This window comes from Vicugna pacos, chromosome 15 (assembly GCF_048564905.1).
Source record: "Vicugna pacos chromosome 15, VicPac4, whole genome shotgun sequence".
NCBI lineage: Eukaryota > Metazoa > Chordata > Mammalia > Artiodactyla > Camelidae > Vicugna > Vicugna pacos.
The window spans coordinates 14,655,138-14,673,595 of record NC_133001.1 but is presented as its reverse complement, the minus strand read 5'-3'; the positions used below and the strand labels follow the sequence as shown (position 1 = coordinate 14,673,595).

General features: G+C 33.3%; 1 protein-coding gene across 3 annotated transcripts in view; it reads right to left on the bottom strand.

The window, feature by feature from the left end:
• VPS54 (VPS54 subunit of GARP complex) overlaps positions 1-18,458 on the bottom strand; it is an 85,097-nt gene that overhangs the window by 19,188 nt on the left and 47,451 nt on the right. For all 3 annotated transcript variants that reach the window (XR_012058943.1, XM_006201505.4, XM_006201506.4), the window contains exons 11-17: positions 17,469-17,565; positions 10,848-11,188; positions 7,035-7,164; positions 6,233-6,414; positions 5,530-5,642; positions 2,715-2,778; positions 62-167 (exon numbers count right to left, since the gene is read on the bottom strand). Coding sequence is in view for 2 of the 3 variants with exons in the window: in XM_006201505.4 (XP_006201567.1) it covers positions 62-167; positions 2,715-2,778; positions 5,530-5,642; positions 6,233-6,414; positions 7,035-7,164; positions 10,848-11,188; positions 17,469-17,565 (1,033 nt within the window). In the remaining variant the exon portion in view is untranslated. The remainder of the gene's footprint in view (positions 1-61; positions 168-2,714; positions 2,779-5,529; positions 5,643-6,232; positions 6,415-7,034; positions 7,165-10,847; positions 11,189-17,468; positions 17,566-18,458) is intronic.

Genomic DNA, 18,458 nt, shown 5'->3' with positions numbered 1-18,458 from the left:
GTCACACCCTAATGAATTACTTCTTCCAACTATTTTACCATAAGACTGAAATCATACACACCTTCAATAAATCTGACAGACGAGTAAGCATGTCAGTAGTAACAGATGGGATATTATCCACACACTGGCAATATTCAAGGATAATTCTTATCAACAGCAATACAGTTCTATAAAAAAAAGAAAGATGATTCAGTAAGCACGCAAAACAAGAAAAATCAAACTGACTCGGCATAGAAAAATCAATACTGATCTTGGTAACTGTTAAATTATGTGTTTTACCTATCAATGCAGCAGAGCAGGGACTAGAGTGAGAAAACAGAAAATCCCTAGGGTGCAAAATCAAGGACACACTCAATTTTAGCATTGTTCAATTACAAGGTAAGCACCTGCATGACACTGAGAAAGGGTACTTTCTTAAATTTTGTGCTCGAGCATGTCACTCTGTGTGACATTCTCACCAAGCATCTTCACTAAAGGCAGATATGCCATTCCTCGGCTAATTCAGAATACTGACAAAAAGCTTACACAGTGTTTCTGATTATGTAGTAGGTGCTTATAATTGTTGAATTAATGAAGGGAACCTAGTCCAGATTTTCTTAGTGAGATAAAAGAGAAATTATGGCTTCTAAGAACAACATGTCTCCTAAAAAGTTTATCAGTAAGTCACAAAAGGTTCCCCAAAGATAATAAAACTATCAACTGATTAGCAAAACACATCATAAGCTGAAGAGAGACACTACTAGGAGGTTACATAAGGTTGAAATTAAGGGGGAAAGAGCCCTTCATCATTACAGGACATCTAAATTCAATGAGATTCTCAGAAATGAGTGATTCACGTAAAATAATGTTTTATGAAAGTCTGAAGGATATCAGGAAGTAGTGTGATTCAAGAAAGACAGTGTCTAGTCTTTGTATCAGCTTAATTGTCAGACCATATGTTACTCCCCAGGCATACTCCTAGAGTCTGCTCTACTGGGCAGAAATCCTTTGCGTATCTTTTGTAATCTTCTCTCTGAAGATGTAACTTTTCCCCTTCAGCCAAGGAGTTCACTTTTTTGGCATAGTCTCTTTGTCTAATGAGCAAGAAAGCCAGATGACTAGAGGGGACCATTTTCATCAAGCAAGGGAAGACTAACAAGATACAGTCCACCCTCAGTATCCATGGGCAATTGCTCCCAGGATGCCCCGTGGATACCAAAATCCATGTATGCTCAAGTCCTTTATGAAAAACAGCATAGTAAGTCATCCCTCTATACCCGTGGGTTTCACATCCTGGTTGGTTATATCCACAAATGCAGAATCCACAGATACAGAGAGCCAACTGCAATGTTTGTACTTAGGGAAAGAAATCATAGTTAGATTAAAGATCTAAGATTACAAGGAGGTTGAAAAAAGCTTGTCCTACTAGAAATGGAAAAGAACTCCATTCCAAAGGAGAAAGGAACAGAAGCTTTAGCTTACAACAGGTGTACTTCAGAGTTTTGGATACTATACAGATTGGGAAAAAAGCATATATTTTATATGTACTTTTTGAGGGCTTATCAGGTGCCAAGAAAAACAAAAATGGTAAGATGTGATCTCCACCTCTGAGGAACTCAGAGACTAACTAGGAAGATATATATACAAATAAATAATTCTAATATACTGCAAGAAGTGTCATGATAGAGGCACAGAGAGTTACAAGGAGAGGATCATTCATTCTCCCTAGAAGAGATGGCTATTTCAGGAAAGACTTATACAGTGACAAGAAACAAAGAAGAAAAGTGAGAAAAGAATTCTGGTGTAGATATTGGGAGCTAGATCTTGATTCTACTTCTGGCTCCATTTGGGTAATTTTATATTAACTACTTAATCTTCTAAGCTCCAATTCACTTACCTGTAGAAAGGGAACAACAATCCCTGAAACGTCTATTTCACAATGTGGTTGCAGAGATTAAATGAGATCATATATATGAAAATACTTAAACTATGAAGTGTTATGAAGTATGTGAAGACATTAGTTTAACTACCCATTTAATAAAGAGGCATATGGTACTAGGCAAACAACACTGGAATTTATATTTTTCTTAAGTCAACTGAATGCTATACTGTTACTGGTAAGAGAGTAAAAGACCACTGAAAATGATGACAACGGAAACAACCACCACCAACTATCAACCTCTTATTAGGTGCCAGAACTATGGTAAATGCTTTACACGAACTACCTGCTTAATTTCACAATAATTCTAAATGTAGTACTATTTGCAGCATTTTGTTTTACAGAAAAGGGAACTGAGGCACACAGAGTAAATTGCCCAAGGTCACAAAATAACAGAGCTGCTGAGATTCAAATCTAAGCAGTCTGACTCCAGAGACCACAACTTCAACTACTATGCTGCCTATTACACACTAAAAAAACTGCAGGAAAAAAAAGACAGAAGAGCTTGAGACGCTAATAACATCAAGGGAGCCACCCTAGGATTACGTACCTTTAGGTTTCTTGTTATATGAGATAAATCAACCAACCTCTTTTTTTGTTAAGCCAGTATAGCCCCTAATAGATATAGAATACTGCAAAATACAGGAACATAAAAAAGCATCGATAAAATTTCTTTAAAGTTCTTCGCAAGATTTAAAATTGTTAATCCAAAATTTCCCATTCACGTCAAGAAGTAACTAGAAGACTTCTGTTTCGAACAATTGATTCAACTAATAAAGAAAAATGTGTCACTCACCCAACAACAGCATACTGTTGTCCCTCAACAATAAGAACTTCAGCTGGTTTCCTTTCTTCTGTAGCTAGAAAGTAAAGCAAATAAAGGGAGACATGGGTATAAGACGAAAATAATACGGAGAAAAAAAAATTAAACTAGGAAAAAACAGAGTTCCTAAATTTAAGGCCCGAAACTATTTCATTTCTGCAAATAAATATCTACTTCTTGGTAAACAATACGGTATAGAGTAAATAAAGTATATTGGATGTGGAATCAGAGAAATTTGGATCTGAGGTCCACTACTGCCAAATACTGGGTGCATGACTGTGGACCAATTATTTAACTTCTTTGAATCTCAATATCTGTATCCATTAAACATGGATAACATCTATCTTTCAGCATTGCTGTTACTGAAAGAGAGAAAGATTACAAACTGGCTATCCTGTAAGTCTGGAACATGGCAGATGATTGATAAGAAGTAAAGGGAAAAAAATGTTATTAGTTTGGAAAGCCAGAACTAGCATTTCAACTGGTTATCTTTTCTTTATTATAATTCTTAGAATACAAGTTAACTTCTAAATTCCGTAGAGAGATTATATATTTACTTATCAAGATCTTAATCTAAAAGTTATTTTATTTTCAGCATGTATTTCTTATCATTATAAAACAAAATTCAGCATGTTGAGGTAAAAAGAACAGAGGACTGGATTACTATTCTGAATCAGCCAAATTAATTATATTACCATGGGCAAGTTCAAGTCATCATGCTTTCCCAAGCTTCAAGTCCCTTTGTTCTAAGGCATTAAATGTCTACTTCTTCCAAGCAAAGAAATTCAGTATGATATAATTTCTAGTCACAATTCACTCTGTATGTCAAATTAAGTTTTTTAGGACAGGGGTTGTGTCTTAACCAATTCTCAGTATTGTAGAAAAGCAGCCTAGCATAGTACTTAAGAGAAAGGACCCTAAAGTCAATCTGCCTGATTTTGGATCCCAGCTCTACTATCTCCTAGCTATGTAACCTTAGGCAAGTTGCTTAACAGTTTATGCCTCAGTTTTCAGATTTGTTAACTGGAAATACTAACACTGCCTAGCTCATGGACCTGTAAATGAGACAACAATGTAAAGCGCTTAGAACAAACTGTCTAGCATCAAGTAAGCACTAAATTAATATTAACTGCCATCTATTAACTTCATTTCCTCAATGCCTAGCTAAGTATTCAATAAATAGATAGTGGGTGAATGAGTAATAACCAAGTATTGTTAACTTGGTATGAACTCGTAAAATGTTAATGAACTTCTAATAACATATACTTTCTTCTTTCTCAGAGGAGAACAAACGGTTGGGATAGAAGCAGGGTTCATAAGAGAAACCTCCTACTGACCGTCTCCTAAAAGAGGAAGTGAAAACAAATAGTTCGCTCTGCAGGAAAAAATACATGGTTAATTCAATCACTTTATAGTTACTGTCTTAATTCAAAAATTATAATGTGTGCATGACAGCAGACTTCAAGACTGTGAACTCTCTAGGGACAAACAGCATGTCTCAGTCATCTTGCACAGCACCTCACACAGTGGGAAGTCAATCAAATGTAGCTTGAAAAATAAGTAATAAGTCATAATTTTAAACTGGTGATTTAGGATGATCAGAGTGTTTTATTTTTCTTTCAGTCTTTGCTACTTGAACGCTTTTGCTTTGATATTATACAATCAAGTAAAAAATTGAGACCACCACTCAACCCTGTTATCTGCTAAAAATGGTCACTAAAAAACAGAAATTTACTTAATTCCTACAATTCCTCTCTCTGCCTTATATGGAATTACTCTATTTTACACGTGTCTTTAACCCTTTCTCTCGTTACAGTGGTAGAAGAGGTAGCCCTTCTTTTAGATTCTGGATTCAATTCCAGGGTCCCTGCCCCACAATCACTCTATCTCACTCTTATCCTAAATGAACCTTCTTCCTCTTTCTGTTAAGCATAAAAATATAACTTAGCTTCTCCTACCTTAAAACTCTTCTCTCAACTCCCAATTCCCTGAATGAATTGAAAAGTAATAATCTCTCTAATTTCTCTCACATTTCTAGCTGCCACTTCATCGCTCACTTTCTCTTCGCCCCCAAACTTGCTCAAAAAAAGTAGGCTTATAATTCTCTACCCTTCCTCATCTTTCAAATTACTTAGCACTGAACTACAATCTGACTCTATCACTCCACCCAATTACTAAGATTGCAAATGATCTCCAAGTGTCAAACGAGTGGCTGCTATTTGTATTTTACTCAGTCTTTCTTTTGTAGTGCAATTGCATTTTATGCAAATGTAAGTACACAATTTAAAAATATTTCTGTGTAAAAAATTACACTTTCATTTAATGTCTCAATATCTGACATACAGTAGAAGCTTACTAGGGCTCAACGAATGAATACATCTCTAAATGATATGGTTTTAAAAAATAGCTATGAAATTATATAAACTTGGTTTCAAATACCAGATCATCATTTGTACCAAATTCCTTAACCCCTTGAAGCTTCATACCTACCTCCTCACTGTCAAATGAGGTGACAATAGTATCTTTATCATAGGTTGTTGTGAGGGGAAGCTGGAGTAATGCATGTAAAGCACCTGGTTCAGTGTCTGGCATATGATTAACACTCAATATGTATCTGAAATTATTATTATACATTACCACAGATACTTTCCCAGTCAATGACTCATTAACTAAGCTGGAGTATTAGTTCTAGGCTTTCCAAGAGGCGTTGTCAATTAAAGAAATATTAAGCATTCCTACAAAAGAGACAAACAATATAAAATTGGAAGAGTGTGAAGAATACACATACCCCCTGATTTTTTTTCAGGTAAAGCAATCTTTCCATCTGATATAGAATCAACAAGATCCTGAAATTCTGCAGGAACATCAGCTTGCTTCCAGCGCTCATTGTCTAAGAGGAGGCTATTCAAAAGTAAAAAGAAAGGAAGATAAACTTTAATAACACTTCAACACCATCTCCTTGTTTGAAAACAGAAAAAAAAAGCTGAGTGAGTACATAAGACTTTGTTACACATTTTAGTAATAATAAAGACTATACTCATCTTAGTTAAATTCAGGTAGAGCCTATGGCGTTGAGTTTTTAAACAGTAATGGCCATTAGCTGTTGTTACGTAAGACTTTTAAAAATGCTGAACATCTTAATAAATTTAAGTCACTTATAAACGCTATGAATAGCTTCAGAAAATATTTCTCTTCTTAGTCTCTTAGCCTAATCAAGAAAGAGCGGTGAAATATAATTAACTTCACTTTGAGTGGTAAAGGAAAGTCAATCTCTCAGGATCTTCCTGAAAGTACTGTAATGGAAATAAACATTCTAACTCCACTTCCAAAAGCCGAGAAATGTGATTTTAATTCCACAATCTATCTTCAATTAAAAAGAAAAAAATTTGTCAGGGATTTTGGCCAATCAACGAAGTTTCCCCTTTTAAATATAACTGCTTTGTAAAGAAAAGGAAAAAAATGGAAGAACAGAATGGACATGGTAAAAATACCTGAGCTTGGTTTTTCTCTCTTCATGAAACCTGTTCACAAATTTATTAGCTTGACTCTGAAGTGCTCCAAGTAATGACATGCTTTTTCTTCCACAGATCTGTTCGGTGTCTAAAATGAATGTTTCCATTAATCTGGAAAGTGTTATGAATTCTGTAGAATTTAGCTTCTCAAGAAAACCATCCTAAATTTTAAAGATAACACAAAAGTCATGAGAGTTAGTAAAACACCAAATATGGATGAGCTATAAAACCAACTTAGTTCAACGAATATTAATATTAATTACATTATTTTATAACAGTTATAAATTAATTCCTGAAAGTTCTTTAAAAATCACTTTTAATGAAATTTCCTTTATTCTCAGAAATGGAACATAAAAAGTTTAAGATGTCTAAATTTTATTCTGATCCTTTTATAACACAGTAGCTCAAATAAATTCAGGTCATACTATATAATTTTCACAGTATTAGAGTACAACTAATTTTATTAATAAATTATTTGGCTAATTATACACATATATGTATATAAAACAACAAATTAATTTCAAATTAATTATTAAGGAATTATAGTTCAAAATAAATCTTCCAATCATTTATTTGAAAACAGTGCTTAAGTTTTCATATTTCTTTTATTTGCATTATTTTACATTTCAACAGCTCCCTAGCAGACAACACTAGTACTTTATTAAGTGTTAAAAATACAACATGAATTATGCAAAACAAGGACACAAGTAAGGATATATTCTAGATTTTCAAAATAAGTATACTATGTGTAAAATGTCTAAAGTTTATCAAAACAACTAACCTTTGCTCTAGACATGAGAAATTTGACGGCTCGATCATGGCATATATCTGAGGCACTATATAATAACTCCTGGATATTATTTGCCAGCTTTCCTAGCTCTAAGTCAGTTAATTTCATGTCTTCATTGACCCTGAAAATGATAAAAAGAGATTAAGGCAAGGAAAGTTGTAAACACATTGTTCTCCACAGGTGATATATCAATAAGAAACAAAAAGCTGTAAAACTCACATTTGAGGGAAATTGTGTCATGTATCACATACTTTTTTGTGTGTGTGTGGAGTATCACATAAACAAGCTCAGATAATACAAATGTATTTTACCCTAATATCATGTAAGAATAATTTTCTCTCTCTGCTATAGTATTTTTAATACTTACTTCAGACTCTGACTGGAAACTCTACAAAAATGATAGCAAAACAAATTCTCATTAGGTACAAGGTAGTAGCTGTGGTGGCTTGTCCACAAGTGCCTAGGATGGCACAGTGCAAGGAAGAAGACGGAAGAAATGGAAGAAATAAACAGCTCCTCTTTTTACTTATAATTATGAATGACTATTAATAGTCAATTCAACTGAACTAATATTTCCTGAGCATTTACTGGTTTATGAGGCACTGGAGGGATATAATAGGTTGCTGCCCTTAAGGAACTTATAATCAAATAGAAGTATGCACAAAATACAATGCATTTTTTTCCAATTTTGAGGAAGAAAGTTAAGACTTTCTGCTTTTTATACATTTTCCCCCAAGGTATACATAAAGACCACTGATTCTGTACCAAAAATTCAGTCTGGTGTTATCATGAACCAAGTAAACTGCCTTAGCATAATTTCTCTCCCTTTTAGTTGAACTAAAATAATTCTCAAAGATATTACAAAGAGGTTCTAATGTATACTGCTTTGACACAAACCACTACTCCAACTGGGTTATGGTATTAAAGAAAGTTATTACCTGCTACCCTTCAAAATTATTAAATTTACTTACTAGTGCTTTAAAATAATAGAGGGATTAATATTCTTAAAATACTCTCAAACAGTGTCTTGCTTGGTTCCCACACTCTGAGGCAGATAGATAAATTTCTACTTTACAGATGAGGATAGTGAATATTCAAATTTTAAGTGACTTATCGAAGGTCATAAGGTTAAGAGGGTGGGACTAGAACCAAGAATTAGTCTAATTCTATTTCTAACCTGCTAAGCTTCCTCTAATCCAACATTTACTTCTATATAAACAGTCCAAGTACTATTTCAATACCAGCTCCCACAAAACTGCTTAAATTTCAAAGCTCAAATTTACAACTGAAATAAAACTTTATTTTCTGAAGGATTTCTAAAATTTGCCCCCATGTAAAAGAATGATTAAGAATTTGGAACTCTTTCCAATATGCTACTAACTCACAAAGGCAGAAACAGAAAATAGCAAACAAGAAAAACTTGAGTCTTTAAAAAAGTAAGGTGACAATACAAAAAGCTAGTTAAGTTTGGTTTTCTAAAAGAAATGTTTACTTTATTACTTGTGATTTCACTTTTTAAAAAGATTTTTAAAATTCAAGTCTAATTGGATCTCTTTTATGTTAATAGAAAAAACAAAATCTCAAAACATGATCCAGCAATTCTACTTCAGGATACATACATACATACACACACACACACACACAGAAGAATTGAAAGCAGGATCTCAAAGAGTTACTTGCACAGCCATGTTCCTAGTAGCACTATTCACAATGGTCAAGAGATGGAAGGAAACGAACTGACAGATAAATGGATGAAATGTGCATGGAATATACATACATACAATGGAATATTATTCAACCTTTAAAAGAAAGAAAATTTTGACACATTATGCAACATAGATGAACCTTAAAGACATTATGCTAAGTGAAACAAGACAGGACAATTAGGACAAATACTGTATGTTTCTACTTATATGAAGTACCTAGAGTAGTTGAACTCATGAGAAGGCTGATTCCCAGGGGACTGGTGGGGGAGGAAATGGGGACTCACTGCTTAATGTGCAAGGGTTTCAGATTTACAAGAAGAAGAAGATCTATAGATTGGCTGTACAACAATGTGAATATATTTACCACTACTGGGCTGTGCACTTAGAAATGGCTAAGATGGTAAATGTTATATATATATAACATTCAGTCAGAGTCTGAAGTAAATATACATATATACATAGATATAGATACAGGGTTTTTTTCTAACCACAGTTTAAATTTTTTTTAAACCCAAAAAGCTTTCTAGTCCTTTCCATTCCATTTCTAATCCTTGCCCATTTCCTACCTGGGAAATTATTTACTCTTTTGTGCTCATATCTGCATTGTAATAAACTTACAAAATTCTAGATTATTTTGACAATGTTAAGAAAATAAGGAAAATCTACCATTAACAAAGATAAAAACCCAAAAATCAATTCCACATATGCTGTATCTGTGACACAACTATATACTGACAAAATACTTGAAGAAAGAACAGCCAGAGCCTTTGTGAGAATAACAAGTTAGAGGTCACCTGTATAAATATACCTCAGTCAATCTATTGCCCCTTTGGACCGGGTGGTTCCCAGACATTTATGTGCCTATGAAACATAGAAGGAACCACCCACAGAACCTGTTTATCATGCTGTGGGAGCATGTCACTGGGGAAAGCCAGAGAAGCTCCAAAGTGTATAGTGAGTTGCAGTGGAGGTGAAAGGTGAGAGAGAAGAACTATGAGACTGCATTTGATTTAAAGGAATCTTACATGGTATGACAGACTTCTAGCTATCTTTCGATGTCTTTTCTCTCTTCTGCCACAATAGTTTTAGCTATAAAATAGCCAGCAAGCTATAGACTATTTCGCAAGCCTCTCAAGCTAGATATAGTCATGTGATAATATTCTAGCCACTAGGATGTGGTAATGTAAATTCTGGATTGTGCTCTTTAAAAAAAAAAAGGATAAAACATGAACAAACTAATGTGAAGGCAACAGAGAACTAAAAAATCTAAAATGTATATGGATTTGCAAAATATCCAAGACATCCTGGAAGAAGAATAAAAGGTAAGTTCTCTAATTAAAAAATTATCATATGTACTGTTATTTAAGAAAATGTTATTGTATTTAGGAAACAAAGACTGAAGTACCTGGGACATTAAAGTATGCAACCTATTGTCAAATAATTCAGAAAAAATGTTAACATGAGAGAAAAAGAAGGAGAGAGGAAAAGAGAGAGCAAGAGAGAGAAGGAGGGAGGGAGGGTGAAAGGGGGCAATGTGGTAAACTGTTAACTGGATAATCAAGGTGAAGATACATGAGTTTTTTTGTACTATTCCAGCAACCTTTCTGTAAATTTGAAACTATTTCAAAATAACAAGTTTAAAATAGTAATGTTTAAAAAGATAGTGTGATCCACTTGGAAATTTGTATCTCTGAAAAACTGAAAATTATTAAATCAAAAAGACCTTCACTGCATATACAAAATACAAAGGTAACAGTAAAAGAAAGAAACATAACTATGGTAATACTGACCTGAGTTTCAAGACAAGTTCTGCCACTAATGACTTTAAATTACATCTCTGAATTGGGGTATTTAATTAAATACCTTAACACTTTACAAATTCTAGCCTTAACACTTTACAAATTCTCAATTACTTCCAATGCTCACCTCCTTACCTTCCATACATTTTCAAAAAGATACACGCTTCAGAAAATTAATTTATTTTTGTTAAATTCCAAGACCAAAGTTTACATGTTTTTTCAATAAACTAATCAATCTTACTGAAACCATTAATAAGATGACTCAAAAATCTTAACTTGGCAGCAGCCACCATACTCACATAATATCCACACCTCCTGGAGTAGCAGATGATGATGTCTGCTCTTTGCTGGATGAAGAATCAGTAGTACATTCTGGTTCAGATACTGAATCACTACTGCAGGGCTCACTATTTGGAGATGCATTTCTTTGAGAGGCGGTGTCAATTGCTATAGGTGTTAATTCACTCTCACTGAATGCATCACTTATAAACATGCCTTCATGGATTAAATAAGCCACCTCTGTGTCCAGTGAATTATCTTTTGCAGTATTCTTCTGTTGTGAAATATCCTCCAATTCTCTAGTCCTTTGGTTTTTGTCAAGAACTGAGAGAACAACACTGTGAATGATATTTAAAGTTGCCTACAAGAAAGCAGGATACATTTTTAAAGGATTTAAAATCTTTTATACTTACAAGTTTCCAAAAGTTAATTCTGGGTATGTACTTTTGAACATCTCACAATACAGTCAAGGTCATGCATATCATAATTTCTACATATCTTTCATTACACAGTAAAGGTGACTTGTAAAAAAGAATTGCTCTAGAGATATGGGTTCCCTAAAGCTGAGGCAAAGGGTTCTGTACTTTAATTTTGTAAACGGAAATCCTTCTAAAATATACTGCTTAGCTCTCTAGTCTCCTAAGTAGGTTACACTAAACATAACATAACTTGCCTGTCAGAAGATCATATTCAATGATGTGCTTGCTTAAAAGAAAAAAAAAAACTGTATTCCTTACCATGTCTACCCTTATATATATCTCTCTCATCATCTCACATCTTTTCTCACTTATTCACTGCTCTCCAGACATTCTAGTTCTCTTTCTATTCTAAATTCTACTCTTCCCATCTCAGTGTCTTTGCTGTTCCCTCTGCCTGGAATGCTTTTCATCATATATGTTTCCTTCTCATCACTCATGTTCTTGCACAAATGTCACTTCCTCGAAGAGGCCTTCTCTGACCCCTCCCAGCAACTCTACCCAAGACACAGTTTTTAAAAAGTAACAGTTATCACTAACTTTTAATTTTTTTTTAATTCTAGGTCTCCTTCCACTACAATGTTAGCTCCATGAGATACTGCATCCTACTACCTAGCACAGTAAACAGTGGGCATGTAGGAGGTACTTAATAAATATTGAAAGCTAGATGAACTAAGAGTAAATTTATGTAAATCAATGTCTTTATGGACTACTAAGAAATAAGGGCTGCATTCCAACTTTAACATTCTTGGGTGCATGTTCACAATTTGTTGCCCCTTTCTCAAAACCCTGGGTCTCTGTTTAGGAACTACATGGTTCTAGGGAAGCGGTCTCCAATTTTAGGTCTCCAAAGATAGGATAAGGGTCTAAACTAGTCCAATCAGCACATGGAACCAACTGAGCTTAAAGCTAAAGAAGACAGACTGAGAGAAATGCAGAGAAACAAAATCAAGGCTTGAAAACATCATTAACCTCTCTATCAAGCACCTAAAAGCTAACTTACTTCTGATTATTTTTCAGTATATGAGCTAATAAATCCCCTTAATTGTTTAAAATGCTCTGACTGTTGTTTCCTGTTATTTGTAACTAAAAGCACTCTAAATGATACAATAGCCTGATATACTGATACAGTATACAGTAGAGGCTCTGTGCCTTCAAGTGTCTTTGGATACTGCTTTTTTTTTCCTCCATTGATCAGTAACTTCTCTATTGTCACAAACTTGCTACTTGCTACTCTCCACCACTGCTTTTTCTTTCTTTCTTTTTCAATTGATGTATAGTTGATTTACAATGTTGTGTTAGTTGCTGGTGTACAAGCATAGTGATTCAGTTATACATATATTCTTTTTCATTATAGGTTACTACAAGATATTGAACAAAGCTCCCTGTGCTATACAGGAGGACCCTGTTGTCATCACTGATGCTTTTAATCCTCACTGTCTTAATCTTTGACGTGCTACTTCCCCCATCTTCGTTTTGCCTTTCTTCTTCCTTATTGCTCCTGTCTTGATGATTTTCTTTCTTAAATTTTTTTTTTAATAAAACATGGTCATGGTCTTTGGACATGATAGACAAGTTCTTTCTCTCAACATCTATTCTGCATCTCCCACACAGGAATACAACCCTGCAAAACTGAGTCTCCTTTCAGCTTTAGGCGTCAGTCTGAATAGGCTATTCAGTATACCCAATCTCCTTGCCATATGGTTAGTTCAGAGATGAGAAGATAATCCAGACCCAAACCAATCAGTGCATGGCATTTTCCTGGTCAAAGTAACTGCATATGTGACCTAACTTAATTAGCCCAGGAGATTAAAGCCAAGGATTTCATTTGATGACTGAAGAAGAAAAAAATCTTGTTCTAGGCAGTATGGTACACAAATATGGAAGATCTGAAACTGTTATATACAGCCTTTTGCTACAATTAGATTAGCTACTCCAAAGATGAAGCCAACAAAGGTAGGTAGAAGCGAATTAAACAGAGAAACTAAGCTAGAAAACAAAGACCACACCATGACTGAAGACTAACCTCATTTTGGACTATTTCAAGTTCCCCAAGTCAATACATTTCTTTTATTGTTTAAATTATTTGATATGAATATTTTGGCCCTTTTAACTGACACCACCTTAGTCAATACAATAGTTTCCATAAACAGTGTATTATTAGGTGCTCTCTTAGAGGTTCTTCTTCACTGTTTTCACAATACCTACAGTTTTAAAGGTTTGCTGATTATTCTTTTCCAAGTCCAGAGCCATTCTTGTTTAAGGATGCCAGAGGACTTCACAATATAAAATAGATTCAACAGTAGTACATGATTTACTTTCTAAGCTTACCTAATAAAGCAGTTTATAGTCAAGTTCATGTTTCAAGACCGGAACAGCTAAAAACCAAGTAAGTTTTTCCAGTCTTGAGAACAGTGAATGAAATAATCTGGTAACCATATTGGTAAGTCTCTAAAATGACAGACTAGAATTATTTATCCACATAACAAAATGAAAACTTAAGAGCTAAAAATTTCTTGAAAAGGATGTAAGCTGCATTTAAGAATTATTTTCTTTTTTAGTTATACAAATCAGCCTAATCTTTGGGGTATAAAAACAAACAAGAATTCTAATAAAAATTCAAAATACACAATTAACAGTAAAAAAGAATAAAGTTAGAGGTAACATACTTTTTGATTTCAAAACGTACTAGAAAGCTACAGTTATCAAAAGTGTGGTACTGGCATAAACACAGACATACAGACAAAAGGGACAGAATAAAGAGCCCAGAAATAAACCTTCACATATACAGTCAAATGATTTTAGACAAGGGTGCAAGACCATTCAATAGGGAAAGGACAGTCTTCAACAAATGATGCTGGGAAATTCTTTTCCATTCTTATCCACATGCAAAAGAATGTAGTTGGATCCTTACTTTATACTATATAGAAGCATTTACTCAAAACAGATAAAAGACCTAAAAGTAAAACCTTAAACTATAAAGCTTTTAGAAGAAAACAGGGGAAAAGCTTCATGACATTGGATTTAGCAATGATTTCTAGGATATGACACAGAAAGCATGGGCAACAAAACAGATAAAATGAACTACATCAAAATTTAAAACTTCTGTGCATCAAAGAACACAAATCAACAGAGTGAAACGGTAATGGGAGAAAATATTTGCAAATCATATATCTCATAAGAAGTTAATAGCCAGAATATTTAAAGAACTCCTACAACTCAACATCAGCAAAAAAAATCTGGTAAAAAAAAATGGGCAAAAAAGATATTTCTCCAAAGAAGACATACAAATGGCCAATAAGCCATGAAAAGATGCTCAATATCACTAAACATCAGAAAAATGTAAATTACACACATTAGGATGGCTATCAAAAAACAAAACAAAAAAACAAAAACTAAAACTAAAAAGAGGAATAACACGTGTCACCAAGGATGTGGAGAAACTGTTACCCTTGTGCACTTGTGGTGGGAATGTAAAATTGTGCAGTTGTAATGGAAAACAATTTTTTTCTATTTTAAAAAATTAGAAACAGAATTACCATATAATCTAGCAATTCCACTTCTGGATGTACCCAAAAGAACTGAAAGCAGCTAAGATATATTTGCATATGTACGTTCAAAGAAACATTATTCACACTAGCCAAATGGTGGAAACTAGCTGTGTTCACTGACAGATGAATGGATGAACAAAACATAGACTATACATATAATGGAATATCATTCAGCCTTATAAAGGAATGAAATTCTGACCTATGCTACAACATGGTTAAACCTTGAGCACATTAGGCAAAAGAAATAAGCCAGTCACAAAGGACAAATACTATATAATTGCACTTACAGAAGGAACCTAGAGTAGTCAAACTAACAGAGGCAGAAAAGAATGGTGGTTGCCAGTGACTAGAAGAAGGAGGAAATGGGAACTTATTGTTTAACAGGTACAGAGTTTCAGTTTTATAAGATGAAGACAGCTCTGAAGATGGATGGTGGTGACAGTATCACAATGTGAATGTACTTAATGCCACTGAACTGTACAATTGAAATAGTTAAGGTAGTAAATTTTATGTTAACAATATTTTACCACAATAAAAATATTTTAAAAATATGGTTAATAGCAATGAATCCTTAAGTCATTAATAATTATTCAAATATGAAGTTTTCAAGCCCCCAACTTTTAATTTTTTTCTCTATTTACACTAAAAATATTACTGAAATACTCTGGCTAAAACTTTAAGATTTAATTTCTTTTAAGAAATATAACTTACTTTATAACTAAAATGACATACAGAATATCCTTTGTTTTTGAGAAATAAATACAAGAATGTAGAATAGTAAATGAATAACCCAGTAAATTAAATAAAGTGCTTCAAATAGTTTATTCCTGTAACACAGGAAACACTATTAAAAAACAAAACAACCTTTTCTGACTAAAAAGTAATACCTCTCTTTGTAGAAAATTTAGGAAAAACAGAAAAAAATGAGTAACAAATTTAAATTATACATAATCCTACCACATAAAGATAACTACCACAAAGACAAGCTGTCTCCCTGGTCTAGAAAGATGAAGAGATAAAAAAATCTTTTCAACATAGCTAAGATCATACTACATAAATAGGTCTCTGTCTTGCTTTTTCACTTAATGTTATAATGTATGCATTTTCTTCAAACAGTAAAAACCTTTGCCTATATGATATTCCATGATAATGAATATACCAGGCATAACTTATTTCACCATTCCTCTGCTGTTAGACATTTAGGTTCTTTCCAATTTGTAGTATTTAAAAATTCTTCATTAAAAATGAACAGCTTGTAATTATCATTATTTTTCAGTGAAATCATACCCTTATAGAATCACAAACTTTTTCCAAGTTTTTTCTTTCTCTATTTAAAGGTTATCCATTATCTTCAAAGATGTTTTACAACAGTATTAGTTTAAGTGGCCTAAATGTGAAAAGGAGAAGCTACAATTATGAAAAATCACTGTTCCCATACTGTACATACGTCAGATAGTAATTTGGCTTAGTTTAACTAATATAGAACCTGAAAGTGGAATAGTTACTTTAAAAATTACTGGTAAAAGTTGGCTAATTCTAACTAGGCAATGTAGGAATTCTATACACCCAGGCATGCAATAATAAAAATGTGTGTGTGATAAGGTGATGGTGGGAATATTTTAAAAAAGTGAAAATATGCTAGTTATTAAGCAATTCACAGACACAGGTTTGCTACCCAACACTATCAACTGATAAGATCAACATTTTGGTAGCAGTCTAAATTAAGTACAGTGGATCATCTTTCATAAAACTTTTCCCACTCTGACTGAAAAGCTTATATATATGATTTAGAGCATCACCCCAATGTCAGTAAGGAAGTCACATCATAGATAAGTACCAAAGTCCTCCAGACCATTTTTAACAAGATACTCAAGATGCCGGGGATCTTAACTATAACATACAGCATAATACTGGTATTTCAAAGAATATCAAATTTCACAAACAGCCTGTTACACTCAGTAATTCCTAATGACTATCTTATTAAAACACAGTTATGACATGCTGGTAATCCCAACCAACACGAATTAAGAGTCTGTGACATCTTTCTTCTGAAAATGGTATGTGTCATGTGTTCTTTTCCCTACAATGACTGACTTAAAATTAAGTGGTTTGACCAAGGAGGTAAAAGAATTAAACATAATGCATGATACTTGATTGGATCCCAAATTGAAAAATGAAATAAAAACTTGCAATAAAGAACATTACTAGAGTAATTTAAACGTGAACTATATGCTAAAAACACCATTATATCAATGTTAAGTTTCTAGAAAAATTAAGTGGTTAGGGACAGATTTTTTAGTGCTTCACAATATTGTACCTCTAAATAATCTAGAGACATTCAAGCATCACAAAAGCACAAGAGGAAATACTATTGTACAATACTTAAAGCAAAATAAGTATTATATATTTTTTTAAATCATCTACAATTATAAAAAGGCACCAAAATACTCTGAAGCACTCCAAGTCTTATTTAAAACCAAGCTCCTTTAGAAAAATTACAAAAACAAAGAAATTCTGCTTTATAGTCAGTTAATCCTGTGTGTTTATTACATATCCAGAAAGCTGACTTAATTTTAGGGATACTCCGGACTAACTGATAATCACATAAGCTTACCTTAATTCTCTGTAGGAAAACTGTAAACTTAGAGAAAATTTCCTTTAGCAGATCAAACCACTGAGGAAAATTCAACATTCTCATCTGATCTGCAAGCCTAGAAAATAATTCAAACAAAAATGATGATTGTCTTTGGGCCAATATGATGATATCTACAAACTAGAGGAAACTATACTAAATACTGTCTAGTAACAAAAGAATAAAACGCAATTTAATCTAAATACCTAAGTAAAACTGTAAAATTAAGATGAAGAGGTCAATTACCAAACAACTTCTCCTTGTTTAAACATCTCTAAGACTAGTCAAGTATACTGACTTATGACTCTTATCACACAGTAAATAAGTCCATGTGAACATGCTTCATGAATGTTAGATGAAAAACCACAGAGAAATAAACAAATTTTGGTTAAAAGTGGAGAAGATATATTCTGGAATAAAAATAAAAATATAACATCTCCCTTAATAAATTTAATAACCTACTTTTCTAACTACAAACTAAAAAGCATTTTTCTGTATATGAAGGATAATATAGCAGAGTGGCTAAGAGCATGGGTTCTTGAGCCACACTGACTTGGTTCAAGTTCCAGCCCTGAGACTTACTAGTTGTATGACTGTGGGCAAGTGATTTAACCCCTCCATGTTCTAATTTTCTCATCTTAAATGGGAAAAGTGATAAAAAACCTACCTTTCATGGTTGCTGTGAATATTAACCGAGTAGTAAGAAGTACTCAGGACAATGCACAGTGCATAAAAAAGTGCTATGTATTAGCCAACATTGTATTAAAATAATATATATCTAGTATATATTATATACATACTAAATAGTATATTTGTACAACGCAGAAGAGAATAGCCAATATTTTTATAGCTAATATTAATCAACAATTTTAAGATAAAAATTAATGTAGAATGGAATTCCATAAAGATATTTTATAGTATTACAGACTTCTTACTCTAAATTTTTAATTAATGTTGCTAGAGCTAGGATTT